General features: G+C 51.8%; 1 protein-coding gene across 6 annotated transcripts; it reads right to left on the bottom strand.

Annotated features, from left to right (window-relative positions):
- Positions 1-391: 391 nt before the first annotated feature.
- BRD2 (bromodomain containing 2) lies at positions 392-12066 on the bottom strand. 6 transcript variants are annotated; one of them, XM_045795537.2, is made up of 13 exons: positions 11927-12066; positions 8011-9335; positions 6109-6412; positions 5359-5496; positions 4728-4866; positions 4425-4639; positions 3957-4331; positions 3311-3439; positions 2869-3117; positions 2512-2777; positions 1571-1875; positions 1249-1371; positions 392-1137 (listed from the first exon to the last, which is right to left on the bottom strand). In XM_045795537.2, the coding sequence occupies exons 2-13, from the start codon at positions 8037-8039 to the stop codon at positions 1001-1003; spliced, it is 2409 nt and encodes an 802-aa protein (XP_045651493.1). In that variant the 5' UTR covers positions 8040-9335; positions 11927-12066; the 3' UTR covers positions 392-1000. The 6 variants fall into 6 exon arrangements, with proteins under 6 accessions (XP_045651493.1, XP_045651497.1, XP_045651495.1 ...); XM_045795541.2 differs by lacking the exon at positions 11927-12066 and adding an exon at positions 10513-10669; XM_045795539.2 differs by lacking the exon at positions 11927-12066 and adding an exon at positions 9945-10089.
- Between the last annotated feature and the right edge of the window lie 107 nt (positions 12067-12173).

Here is a 12173-nt window from a genome sequence, read left to right as displayed (position 1 = left end):
CTCTATTTAAACCGGAGCAGCGGTGCCTGGGTGGTTCAGTTAAGCATACGTTGGTTTCTGCTCAGGTTGTGATCTCAGGGTTTCGAAATCGAGCCCAAGTCAGGCTCCGTGCTCAGCCTCTCCCTCCACTTGTGCTCTCTTAAATAAATAGATCTAAAACAAAACAAAACCACCCCCAAACCAGAGCAAACCAAGGTTATTTTGAAGGATTCATTTTATAAAGCAGGTGAACTTACATTTTATCACCACAGCAACAGCCTACTGGTTTAAAAACTAAGACAACAACCCAACTAAGAGCTCATCTTTTCTCACTTCAGGACTATTTTCCTCAAAATTTTATTATGTTCCTTTTAAAACACTACAAAGCAAATGTTATTAAGGTAACTCAAAATTTGAATAATATTTTCTTTATTTACAAGTTAGAATCAACAGACAAAGAAAGACAATCCAGGGGACCAAATGGGGAGATGACTGAAACCCCCAGGGGCCCCAAATGGAGCAGAAGGAAAAGGGAAAACAGAGTAGAAAAAAAAAGTCAACGTAAAAAAAGAGCTCCCCCTTCTTCCCTCCCCATGGAGGCTGAGGGGACCAGGGCCCCATACTCCTCAGCCTTACCTAGCTTAAAATAAATTAAAACAAACAACCTCAAAACAGGGCTTTTACAAGTGAACAGGGCAGCCATGGCCTCAGGTAACCCTGTTATCAGGGCCTTTGCTCACTCCCACCCTGTACCCCTGCCCCGCCCCAGTCATTTTGAATGGGGGCTCTATGCCCAAGAGGTCACTCTCAATGGGGCTGGGAACTCAATCTTATTTTGTCCATTTAAGTCCCTCCTTCAGTAAATGTCCCTGCACCCCTCCCCCCTGTAGAGCCAGCTCTCCTACAGTGGGGGGAGGGGGGATGAGATGAGGAAGTGTCACAGCAAGGGGAGGAAGGGGCAGGGCAGGGTGGTCTAGGGGTCCGGTCCTGCGGAGCCTCCTGCCCCATCTGGCCTGGCCCCTTAGCCTGAGTCTGAATCACTGGTGTCTGAAGAAGAGGATGATGAAGAGGAGGAGCTGGAATCGGAGCTGGAGCTGGAAGCACTGAGGCGTGACACTGCTACTTGCTGTGCCGACGAGGACTCGGTTTTCTCACTTGCTGCAGAACAAGGTTGAAGGTTAAAGCTGTACAAATCTGATCTCCATTTGTCAAGGAAAGAATCAAGAGAGGGGGATGTAGTTAATTTGTAGTAGCTTACAGGGTACTCACCTTTCTTGGGGGGCTTTTTGGTGGAATTGAGCTGCCCGCTAACATCTTGTAACCGCTTTTCTAGTTCCCGCTTCTTTTCCAAAGCCAGCTCCTCCTTTGTCTTTCCCACAGGTTTCTTAATGGCTAAAAAATCAAACATTTCAAGTCTAAGACTGCCATAAGCGTATAGTTTCATTGTACCTGTTAACCACCATGTATCCCTCTGCCCCAGGAGCTGACAATCAGGAGAGCATCAAACACACCCTACTACCCCTTTCTAAACTGTCGCCAGAACTGCTCAGGGACTGCTGGACTGATGTGGGGAAAGTCACTTCATACTCACTATAGGGCTTCCGAGGTTTCTTTCGTAGACAGGAGAGAACATAGCGCTCAAGCTCTCGAAGCGTGGATGGCTTGAGGGTTTCAAAATCAATCTCAATCTCTTCTGGGTTTGAGTCACGCAAAGAAGGCTCCCTGGCCTGGATTATGTGCACAACTCGGCCAAGTTTCTCCCCAGGTAATTTGTTGATGTCCAAACTCAACTGCCGCTTTTCATCATAACTCATGGGTCTGCTTTCTTCCTCCTCCTCTGAATCATAGCCTGTAGGCAGGGCAGGTGGGGCTGTCTTTGCGGCCTTTTTGGGCAGTCTATAGGCAAAAAAATTTTTGTCAGGGAAGCATCACTAACCTCTCCCAACACATTCCCACTGTTTAATCCAGTAATCTGAATTTCCTGCCAGAGTAATGCTTCGGTTTTCCTGTAAGGTAAATGGGTGAGCCAACTGGAGAGGAGATACTACAAACACTCCTCAGAACAGACCTTCTCACATGCTAAGCACTTACTATCTATTTAGGCTTTGAGAACTAGACACTGGTATAATGGCCTGAGTCCATCTTTTTGCTCCCTGAAAGACTCTAACCCACCCCATCATGGAAAACACAAGACAAACTGTACAGATTTATTGGTGCAGACAGAAGGGATAGACAAACTAGGGGACAAATGTGGCTTGCCACTAGTTTCTGTGTAAGTTTTATTGGAATAATCCTACCCATGCTTCCACAAGCTCTACAGCTGCTTTCACACTACCTCACCAGAGTTGAGTAACTTTGAGAAGCTCTACGGTTCTCAAAATCAAGTGTTTGTTACCTAGCCAATTACAGAAAACGTTTGCTGATCTCTAGTTTAGAGAAAACTTTGCAAGGACTGAGAGAAACCATTCTCCCCCTGGACGCTGTGTAATAATAGCCAAGTTCGTCTCTGCTTCCTAACCTCTTAGAACTTACTTGGTGCCACTTCCTCCAGAAGGTCCAAAGCCAGGGGGGCCTAGTGCAGCAGCACTGCCACCCCCACTGCCACTTGCTTTCTTGGACTTCTTGGGCTGAGATGGACGGGGTGCCCGAGGTCCCTTGTCATCTTCATCAACCCCAGCTCGGCCTCGATGCTTCTCTGCCTTCCGTTTCTTCTTTTTCTCTTTTTTTTCTCTCTTCCGCTTTGGCTTGGATATTGGGCCTTGGGACAGGGCAGCCAGTTGTTCATGTACTGCTCGAAGCTGGAAACAAAAGAATCAGCTATATAATGAGAAAAATAGGGCAAAGACAAGGCATGACCACTTTACAAAATAAAACTAAGTGACAAAATACCTGTTCCTGTAGTTCAGCCAATCTATGAGCCCTTTCTTCCTCAGAGTCAGAGCTTTCACTCTCTTCTTCTTCCTCTTCATCCTCGTCTTCTTCCTCTTCTTCCTCAGAAGAGCTCTCACTGCTGCTTTCCTCGCTGGAGGACTCTGAAGACGATTTGGCCAACCCAGGTGGCAAGGCAGTAGAGACTGGTAAAGGCCCTGGTTCCAGTGGTTCATCTGGCATCTTGGCATAACGGAACTCAAACACATCCTAGGAAGACACACACCTTCAGAACCATGCTAGTCAACACTGCCCCGATTACACCCAGCCACCTGGTGGTATAGTACAGCTCTAATTTACAACCATGCATACTAGGAGATCCTTGCAATAAGGTGGTATAGCAAAGAACAAAACCTCTCTACCCAGACCCATTTGGTCTTCAAATTCCAACTCTGACACTCACCTGTAGCTTTCGTGCCATGGCCACAACATCGTGGTCTGGGGGATTGTACTTATAGCAGTTGGAGAACATAAGCCGCACATCAGCAGCAAACTCCTGTGCATCCCGGTAATCACGATTCTCCATCTTCCGCTGCAGAAGGAGGCAGCATCAGAAGCTGCACAGGCAGGGAGACTCACCTTTCCCTGCCAACCCCAGACACCGCAAGAGTAGCCCTCTCTTGAGAGCACAGTAGGGATGACCTTAAAGATCTATGCCCTGGGGTTCAAGTTTGAAGTCAAAGGAATTTGGGTGGGTTGAAGAAATATCTACGTCTAGAAAAAAAAACCATTTCTAAGTGATAGGGGTGGGTGGCCTCTGACTATCCTTCCAACCCCTTACTCCCCTAACCCAATGCTCCCAGTAAGCAGAACTTAAACATACATGAGTAGTTATTGCTCTGAAAACAAAACTCACCATACAGTTTCAAACTCCAAAAAATACAGACTCAATTGTTAAGTACTTAACCTTCTGTCCCATTACCGTTTCGTAAAAATAAAATACCAAGAATCAAGATTGCCGTGTGCCCATAAGAAGTGACTGATTGTTTTATTGAACCCAAAGTTCCAATCACTGCCTGAGCATCCCATCTGCCCCATGCAGTGGGTACCTTGACAGTGCTGAGGTCCATGGGGTGCTTAATGATGTCATGGTAGTCATGCAGGCCAAGAGCAGAAGCGTCCACTGGTTTATAGAAAGGCCAGGCATAGGCAGCATGCTTCTTAGAGAGCAACTCTTTTAAAATGCCATTGCAATGTTTTAACTGTTCTGATAGCTTTCCTTTCTTGGAGCTCTGGTGTTGCTGCTGAGAGTCAGGCAAGTCTTTGCGTGGGGGCTTGATGGGGCGGCCACTCTCTCTACGCATAGGGGGAAGACGTGCTGCCTTGGGCTCAAGACTCCCAGGGGGGCTAGCTGGGGAACCCGGAGCCAGGATGGCTGTAGGGGTAGGCGTGGTGGTATCTGCTTTCCGCTTTACGCCTTTTTTCTGCAGAGAAAAACAAGATGCGATCCTTTTAGGGTCCACCTCATCCAAGACCTTGCCCTTCCCACTGCCCAAAAGAAATCCACCCATCAGTACCTTGGCAAGGGGCTGGGCTGGGGGAGCTGCAGAGACAGCAAGGAGCGGGGGTCCAGCAGAGTGTAAGGTCTTGAGAAGGGGAGAAGAGATGACTGACGGGTGGGGAATGTTGAGGACAGTGGTAGGTATCTCAGGTGGTGGAGTATATAGGGCTGTGTGAGACACAGAAGAAACAGCAGGCACCTGATGGGCACTGGTGATGCTGCCCTGGAGTGCTGGAAAAAAAGGGGGGAGGAAAAAAAAAGGTTAGTTCTATTACCCTCCCCATCTTGTCTCCATTAGAAAAACTGTAGCTCTTCCTACCTGCCAGTTTGGCCCCCTTCTTGTGGCTGTTCTTAGGGATGGTCACCACGAGCTCTTGTTCTTCTTGTGGCATCGATGCCACTTTCTGTAGGAAGATCTTTTCCAATGTTTGTGCCATTAGGACAATATCATCAGTGGGCTACAGAAAACACAAAACAAGATTCAAATGCCAGCTAAAGGCAGACAAAACATTTTTCTCTGAGGAGTTCCTAGTCCCAAGTATCACCACCACCCCCTCAGACAACTTTGTCATCAAGTACTGAAAATTACCTATACTGGGCCACTTAGTTCCATGTCCTCCCCTAATTGTCCCTCAAAATGCAATAAAGAAAGAAGTTCAAAGTAAGAGAATGAAACTGTCAAGAATACATTCTGCTCTACTCAGCTCTCTCTAGATTTCTCTTGAGAAACAGGGCCACCATCCCCAAATATGAAAATGTTCTACTTAAATAACCTTTAACTCCAAATCTCTGAAGCCACATCGCTGTTGAGTGGTATCCCTTGGAGCTCAGATTTTCTGGATCCAACCCACTTTGAGAACACCTTCAAACATTATACCAACAAAATATCTAGCAGCAACAGAAGCACGGTCTCTCTTCATCTACTAATGAACCCACACAGAAAAACTCACCTTGTTGTAGATGTAACAATTGGTGAACATGGTGTTAAAATCCTGCATACACTCTGAGGCAGCCCAGTAATAGTTGTTTTCAAGTCTCCTCTTAATAGTACCCATATCCATAGGCTGTTTTATAATTTTGTGATAGTCCTAAAGAAAGAAAGACTTATCAGAACCACTGAAAAATAAATGCCATTTTTCCTAAACTACTGACCCCAGCAAACACACACGCACATACACACCCCCTATGTGTCTTGTGTAGTCCCTATACTGCGGCCCCAATTAAACTAAGGACAAAAAAAAAAAAAAAAAAAAAAAAAAGGAATGGGATTCTTAACACCCGTTGGGAGGCCCCTGGTGCCTTTCTCTAACCACCCACCTCCCATCCGCTCTGCAAGGTTTCCCATCCTGTGACATTACCTCTGGGGCTGGCTATCCATGGGCTGCATGAGGGAGAGGAAGAAGCTAAGAATTTTGGCCACCGTGGTCCTCTCCCAACCTGGGGTGGGAATCTGTAAAATGGAGCCAGGGCACAAAAGTTAAGGAAGGACACATGGAGGGCACAATGAGAGATGCCAAGATAGCAAGCGGTTGGATCAATAATCACAAAGGGCCAAGAATCCAGAAATCTGGTGGCTATCTGCCCTACGGGGGAAGAGATGGGAAGTCCCTAGGGGCCGCAGCACCTATACTAAGCAGCCCACCTCCACTCACACACATTCTTCATTCCCAATACCTCCCCACTCCAATATGCCTACTCACCGGCAGACCCAATTTGACGGCATCCACAGGCTGCCTGAAGGGCCATGCAAACTGATGTTTCCACAGCGCCTTCATAACCACCTTGTGCAGATATTGCAGCTGGTTGGTAACCCGTCCTGGCTTTTTGGGATTGGACACCTCCGGGGGTGGTGGGTTGGCAGGGGTCAGTTGTAAAGCCGGCACTGAAGCCATTGTGGGGCTCTCAAATCCCTCATACAACAGAGAGGGCTTTCGAATCCTCTTCCCTGGAGCTGCTGCCTCTGGGCCCAGCCCCAGTAACCCTGCATTCCCCTCCCCAGGGAGCCTGTGAAACGGGAAACATAATTAGATGTGGTAATTTCACAGAAATCATAAGTGCCACTTACACTACATACACAATAAATCCAGACCTGGAATTTTTAAGAAATAATCAAGCTTATAGAAGTCAAATTTAACTACAACTAGTATCCAAACAATATGTGGAGCTTTTGTTCTTGCCTCCCCCCCGTTTCCCTGTTTTTAGTACACCTATCCAGATCCCACCTTCTGGACTCTGACAGACTCTATCATCTGTAGTTCCCTTTAAAAATAAAACAAAGTCCTAAGATGGTTTCTTGTAAAGCACAGCATAGCATCTGAGAACCACAAGCTTTACAGGATGGAACTTAAACAAAATGGGTGGAGCAGAGCAGCTCAAGCCCCAAGCTTCTTCCTCACTAGGGGCTAAGTGGTTGCCATGGTGGTTGAGCCTGAGGGAAGCCAGGGAAGAGAGGAAGGGAACAAAATAGGGAGCAGATTTCATAAAATACTGATGAGACACGTAAAAATCCATCTGGGCATAAGAAAACACACCACCATCCTCCCCACAAGCTCTGCTTAATTTAAAGCAGAGAATGAATCAGAAATCTAACGGAAAACCTTACCAACTTAAAAAAATTTTGAGACAAGAGAGCATTTGTCTGACTTCACCGCCTGGCACAACCCAGCTGCCAACCCCAGAAATTATTCGAATTCGTCTCCTCCAAAGGACTCAAAAATAAAGCCGGCCCAGTCCCCAGTCAAGGTCAGCAAGCTCCAGCCGAGTAGTGATAGACCACCCCCGAACCCGCCAAAAAATAAGATTAACGGCTCCCACTCTAGCACCACACTCTTGAATCAATGACCAAGACTGGTTCAAACTTATGTTCTCTCTGGTACTCCTCAGAACCAGGTGTTTCCCAGGGCCTAAGACTAGAGACACTACACGGAGATCTCATTGTTTACATCCGCAGAGCTGGACTAAAAATCTTTAGCTCCACCCTCCTGCCCAGAATGAAACTCTTAAAGCTATCAAAAACATCCCTCCAAACAAAACGCACGCAAACCCCCAACACAAAACTGATTCAGTCACTGAAAGACAATCAAGAACTTAATGCCCTAGCCCGGACACACAAACCCACAGGCTAAAAGTAATCTCTCTACCCGACTCTGGGAACCTCCGTAGCCAGGCTGAGGCTCTATCGCCATGACAACCCTATAAGGTGCTAGATGGGGCCACGAACCCCCCTAGAAGACCTATGACAAACCGTTGCTAGACGCCGGACCCTCCACCCGCAGGACCGGCTACCCACTCAATGCCGTCTTCTCCCATTACATTCCTCCGCCAACCCAGCTCTGTCCGACTAGAAGACGACTGAATCACGGCGGGAAAAGTAACGCATAAATTGACAACCTGTACTCCCTCCATACGCAGTATCTGGCCCTCTACCGCCGTTCCAAAACCGTCACCCAACCCCCTCCGCGAGCCCCCGAGAGCCAACAGTCGCGCCGCGGAACAGCAACGCACCCGAGCCGGTTCTGTCCTCCCTCCGAACCCGATGTCCCACATCCCCGCGCCATAACCCTCCCAACGTCTCCTCCCACACGCGGATCGCAGAGACGTACTTGCTGTGGGGAGTCACGTTTTGCAGCATCTTGACCACGGGGAACCGGCGCTGCCCTCAGCCGCGGAAAGTCCGGGTGGCCTCGGTTCCCCTTACCTCCCGGTCCAGCATAACCCGGGAAGTCGGGGAGGGGTGGAGGGCCGCTGCCCTTGGCCCTCCAGGCGACACCCCCCCCCCACCGGGCCGGCGCGAAAGCAAGTCTTCTCCGCTGCTTCTCGGAGAGCTCCCAGCAGCTTGGCGCGCTCCGCGGGAGGCGGACAGCGAGAAAATGGCGGCGGCCTCAGCAGAGGCGGGCGAGCGAGGGGGGACGGACTCCTCAAACACTAGGACGGCCCCCAATCCCGGACACCGTCGTCAATACTGCCCGCTGTTGATCTGCAAGGATCCCCTCTTCCTGCTGGGACTGCCCGCAGCGGACGAGGTCCCGTTTCGATCTCGGATGGAGGCGGATGAACACGAAAAGTGGTTTAGGGAGCCGCCGCCTCCATCTTTGAAATCCTCTTGAGGGCGGAGTAGAGGGGGTGGACAGACTCCGAGGATTGGGCGGGGCCCGAAAAAGGGGAGCGTCGGGGGCTTCTATGGGGTCTGTACTGTCCGCCGGGGCCGGTCATAGGCCGAGACGAAGGCCATTTCCAAACGGATGGACGTGGATTGCAATGGCGGCCCCCGACGACTCGAACGCTCTCTATCAGTAGGCAGAATCCTCCAGCTCGTTCTAGAGGCTGCTCCACTCCAGCGCGAAATGGCGCCGCCGAGCCCCGCGCCAGCCCTTTATATATAGGCAGGGAGGAGGAGCCTCGCCGCTCATGCGCGCCACCGTGCTCGAGATTTCCCCCACCCCCTCCGCGCGCGCACGCTCGCTCACGCGCGTGAAGAAGCAGAGTTGAAAGGGGAGGAACACCTCTCCGCGGGAGCGTTTTCTATTGGTTGACTGGAGCGATGACGTCATAAGCTTCATTTCCAAGGTGTCAGTCACTAGGCAGAAGAGTGCCGCATAGACCCATAGGGAACCGGCAACCCGCCACATCTTTGAGCCAATTGGCTGCGCTGTGGTTCGGCGACTCCAGGGAAAGAGAGAGGTTGGCATGGGTGCAGCACCCTCTCCCCGCCTCCCCTTCCAACAAAGTCTTCCCAGGCGTCCGAGCCCGGTGTGACCGGCGACTGCCAAGCTCGGGCAGGTCGTGCCATTCGTAGCTCCTCCATTGGCCACACCAACAGGACTGGAGGGGGCCGCGTGGGCGTAGCCAGCCTGGGCCCGCCAGGGTGTGGCCGCAGGACGCCTGGCGGGTTGTTGTTCTCAGCAGAGAGGCCGCTGCAGTGAAGAATCTGAAAAGAGGAAGAAGACGCCATCTTAGAAGCCGCGGCCTGCTACTCTAGCAGATAACTAAGGGCTCCCGAACGTAGCCATGGAGGGATCTAACATTTTCATACTCCACAACCAAAAATACAGGCTTGCCGCAGTCTTAAAATCCTCCCCGTCTTTCCCCAGGTCAAATAATCGGAAGACAAAGGCAAAACTCAGAATCAGCGAACTCCCAAAGGCTTACCAACAAGACAACCGAATCTAGGATACGTTCCCAAAACTTGCACCCAAGCACCTCTGCAATCCGTCCCTGCTCATACCTTCAGTTACCCAAAAAGTATCTGCCTGGTCGACAAAATTCCGGCAGCCCTAAAGTAGGAGCAAAATCTCGAAACATACCCATATTCTCTATAAAATGAAACCCATCTCCTCCCCAAACTTCTTTCCGGTGTCTGGTTCAGAGCGGAAAAAACAAGTCCTGCTAGGGGCGAATCAGGGTGAACACCCTCCCCCTCCTGGCGAGCTCAGACCTTTCCCCAAGCTCCCGGCCCTCCCCCACCCCGAGGGCAGGCCCGAACCCCCCTCTTAGGATCCCTCCGCCTCGGGGGCGGCAGGGCCCCCCATCCCCCCACCAGGGTCCGTAGTCCTCCCCACGGAGCGGCTGGTCCATCGGTCAGCGCCAGGGAGGAGGGCGAGCGGAGGAGGCGGCGGCTGCAGCTTAGACTAGCCCTCCCCCTCCTTCTCTCCCCTCCTCCCCTCCCCCCGGGCCGTCCGCCTCCGAGGAGGGGCAGGAGCCATTTTGGGAGCTCAGTCTCGCCCCCTCCCCCAACCTACTCATTAAGTCTTCCCCAAAATCTTGTTACCTGAATAGGGTTAGACTATGTATGAGTAAAGACTCAATACAACCAGGCCAGGATCTCTCAAGCCATCTCTGGGCCCACGCCCCTCCTCCCGCCCCTCCTCCCCTAATGGGAGAGTCAAAGAATTATCCCCAACCTGGGCTTTAGCGGGAGGTCTCCCTCTCCCTGCATCTCCTTCTCTGGATACCAAGATAGAAAACAGACTGCATATCTGACAAAGGAAATTAATGTAAATCATCGAACATAAGATTCCCCCCATCCCGGAAGGACTCGTGAGGGCCTGGGTCCTTGCGCTCCAACCACATCACCCTCCCTCCTTTCGCCCCTCTTGAGCCCTAACCTCGGTTACTGCGTCTAAAATGGCCGCCAATCTCACGTCTTCTCGACCACCCGAGTCGGGCAAACCCTGCGGGGGACGTGCACACCGGGAAGGAAGCCTCTTCCCCTATCACTACCGCCCTCCCCCACGCAGGGATCAGGCTTCGGCCCCAAAAGTACATGCAGGTTGGCGCGGGTGGCTGCAGCAGGGGGGGCAATGACACAGCAACTTTGCTGAGGCCTTCTCCCCTCCCCCCACCCCCTCCCCCTAGTGGCCGAGCCTCCTAAACCTACAGCTCTCCGCCCGAGGCCTTGCAAGTTTGCAGAGGCCCATTAGGGGGCCGGCCGGGAAAAAAAATTTAGGAGGTCGCGAAAATGCTGGGTCTTCGAAAGCGAAAGGGCTGCCAGACCTTACTCTGGCTTACTTTCCTGCATTCCGGAAAATCACTGCTCCCTACTCCCTCCCAAACCTCCCTTCCCCCACATGAGTCACACGGGAGGCTAACAGCTAGTTAGGAATTTGGAAAAGTAACTCTTCCCTCCTTTCCGTTCCCTCCCCCGCAGTACACAAGGAGAGAACTGTTCAGGAATGGGGGAGGGGATGAAGGAGGCAAAAGACGCCACCCTGGAGAAACCCGAAACCTTGTAAGCTGTGAAATCATTCCAGGTCCTAAGCCTCACTCCCTCCTGTCTCAGACCACGCTTTCTACAGCCCACCCAGCACCCACCTTGGGCTTGGTCTCTGTTCCCAAGCGAACCCCAAGCTTTCAGCTTGTAAGCCCTCCCCAGCCTGGGGTAACACGAAATGAGCTAAGACCCCACCGAGGTAACGAAGGTTTGTACAGAAGGCTCCACAGGCCCTGTCCACGTGAATGCACACGAATTCGATAAGCGATTCGAAGCGTAACCTCCAGCATGCCATGTGATGACTGCGAGCTTCCTACCGCTGACACAAAAGCACAGAAATGCTCCTTCCAGAGTCTCTGGGGAGAAAGGGAGTGGGCGCCCGGGAACAATCTCAGTTCACAACCTGGGTTGCACACTCACATTCAAGAGTAGGAAATACAGACACCACTCCCACTCCTCAGCCGACTAGATCACCCCTCCCTCCTGCCGCCAAAAGGAAACCTCACCTGGCTCCGGACTCCTCTACCCCCAAGGGACGAATGGAATGGGGGGACACACCGCCCCCACGCCCCTTTGCCCTCCAATTGGTATGGAGGCATGAGGTTGGCCATTCCCCTCCCCCATCTGAGGGGCCCTCTCCTGCTCGCCCCCCTTCCACGCTCCCATTGGCTGTAAACTGTTTGAAGGACAAACCCTCCCACCCTCAGGTTTTTCTCTGAACCCCAAGAATTCCCCCCCCGGACTCCCCACCATTGGTTAAGCCTTTAAATGACTAACAACATCCCCGCCCCCCAAGGGCCCCTTCTCACCTGGAACCTGGAATCTTCCCGGGGGATGCCAACGTTCCCCTTGGCTTGGTGCGGGGGGAGGGGGGAAGAGAATGTAATCCGGGGTGTCACCCCCCCGGGAAACTGAAGCTGTGTTGGGGGAGGGGGCGTAACCCCCAGCCCCTCCCTTCCCGAGCGAGCTGGGGGGGTGGGGAGATCGTCGGGGCCGCGCCGCCACGTCAGCAACACCCAGATTGGCTGACCCGGGTCACGTGCCAGCCGCCGCCTT

This window comes from Ursus americanus, chromosome 32 (genome assembly GCF_024610735.1).
Source record: "Ursus americanus isolate L20-20 chromosome 32, mUrsAme1.1.p, whole genome shotgun sequence".
NCBI classification, from domain to species: Eukaryota; Metazoa; Chordata; class Mammalia; order Carnivora; family Ursidae; genus Ursus; species Ursus americanus.
This window is presented reverse-complemented; position numbering and strand designations above follow the sequence as displayed.

Excerpts from the sequence above, each read along its gene's own strand:
- BRD2 (XM_045795537.2), bottom strand. The coding sequence starts at position 8,039 with ATGCTGCAAAACGTGACTCCCCACAGCAA. Across the intron at positions 3,440-3,956 it reads TGGACCTCAGCACTGTCAAG|CGGAAGATGGAGAATCGTGA; the intron begins GTACCCACTGCA and ends CTCCTTCTGCAG. Across the intron at positions 2,778-2,868 it reads TGGCTGAACTACAGGAACAG|CTTCGAGCAGTACATGAACA; the intron begins GTATTTTGTCAC and ends TTTTGTTTCCAG.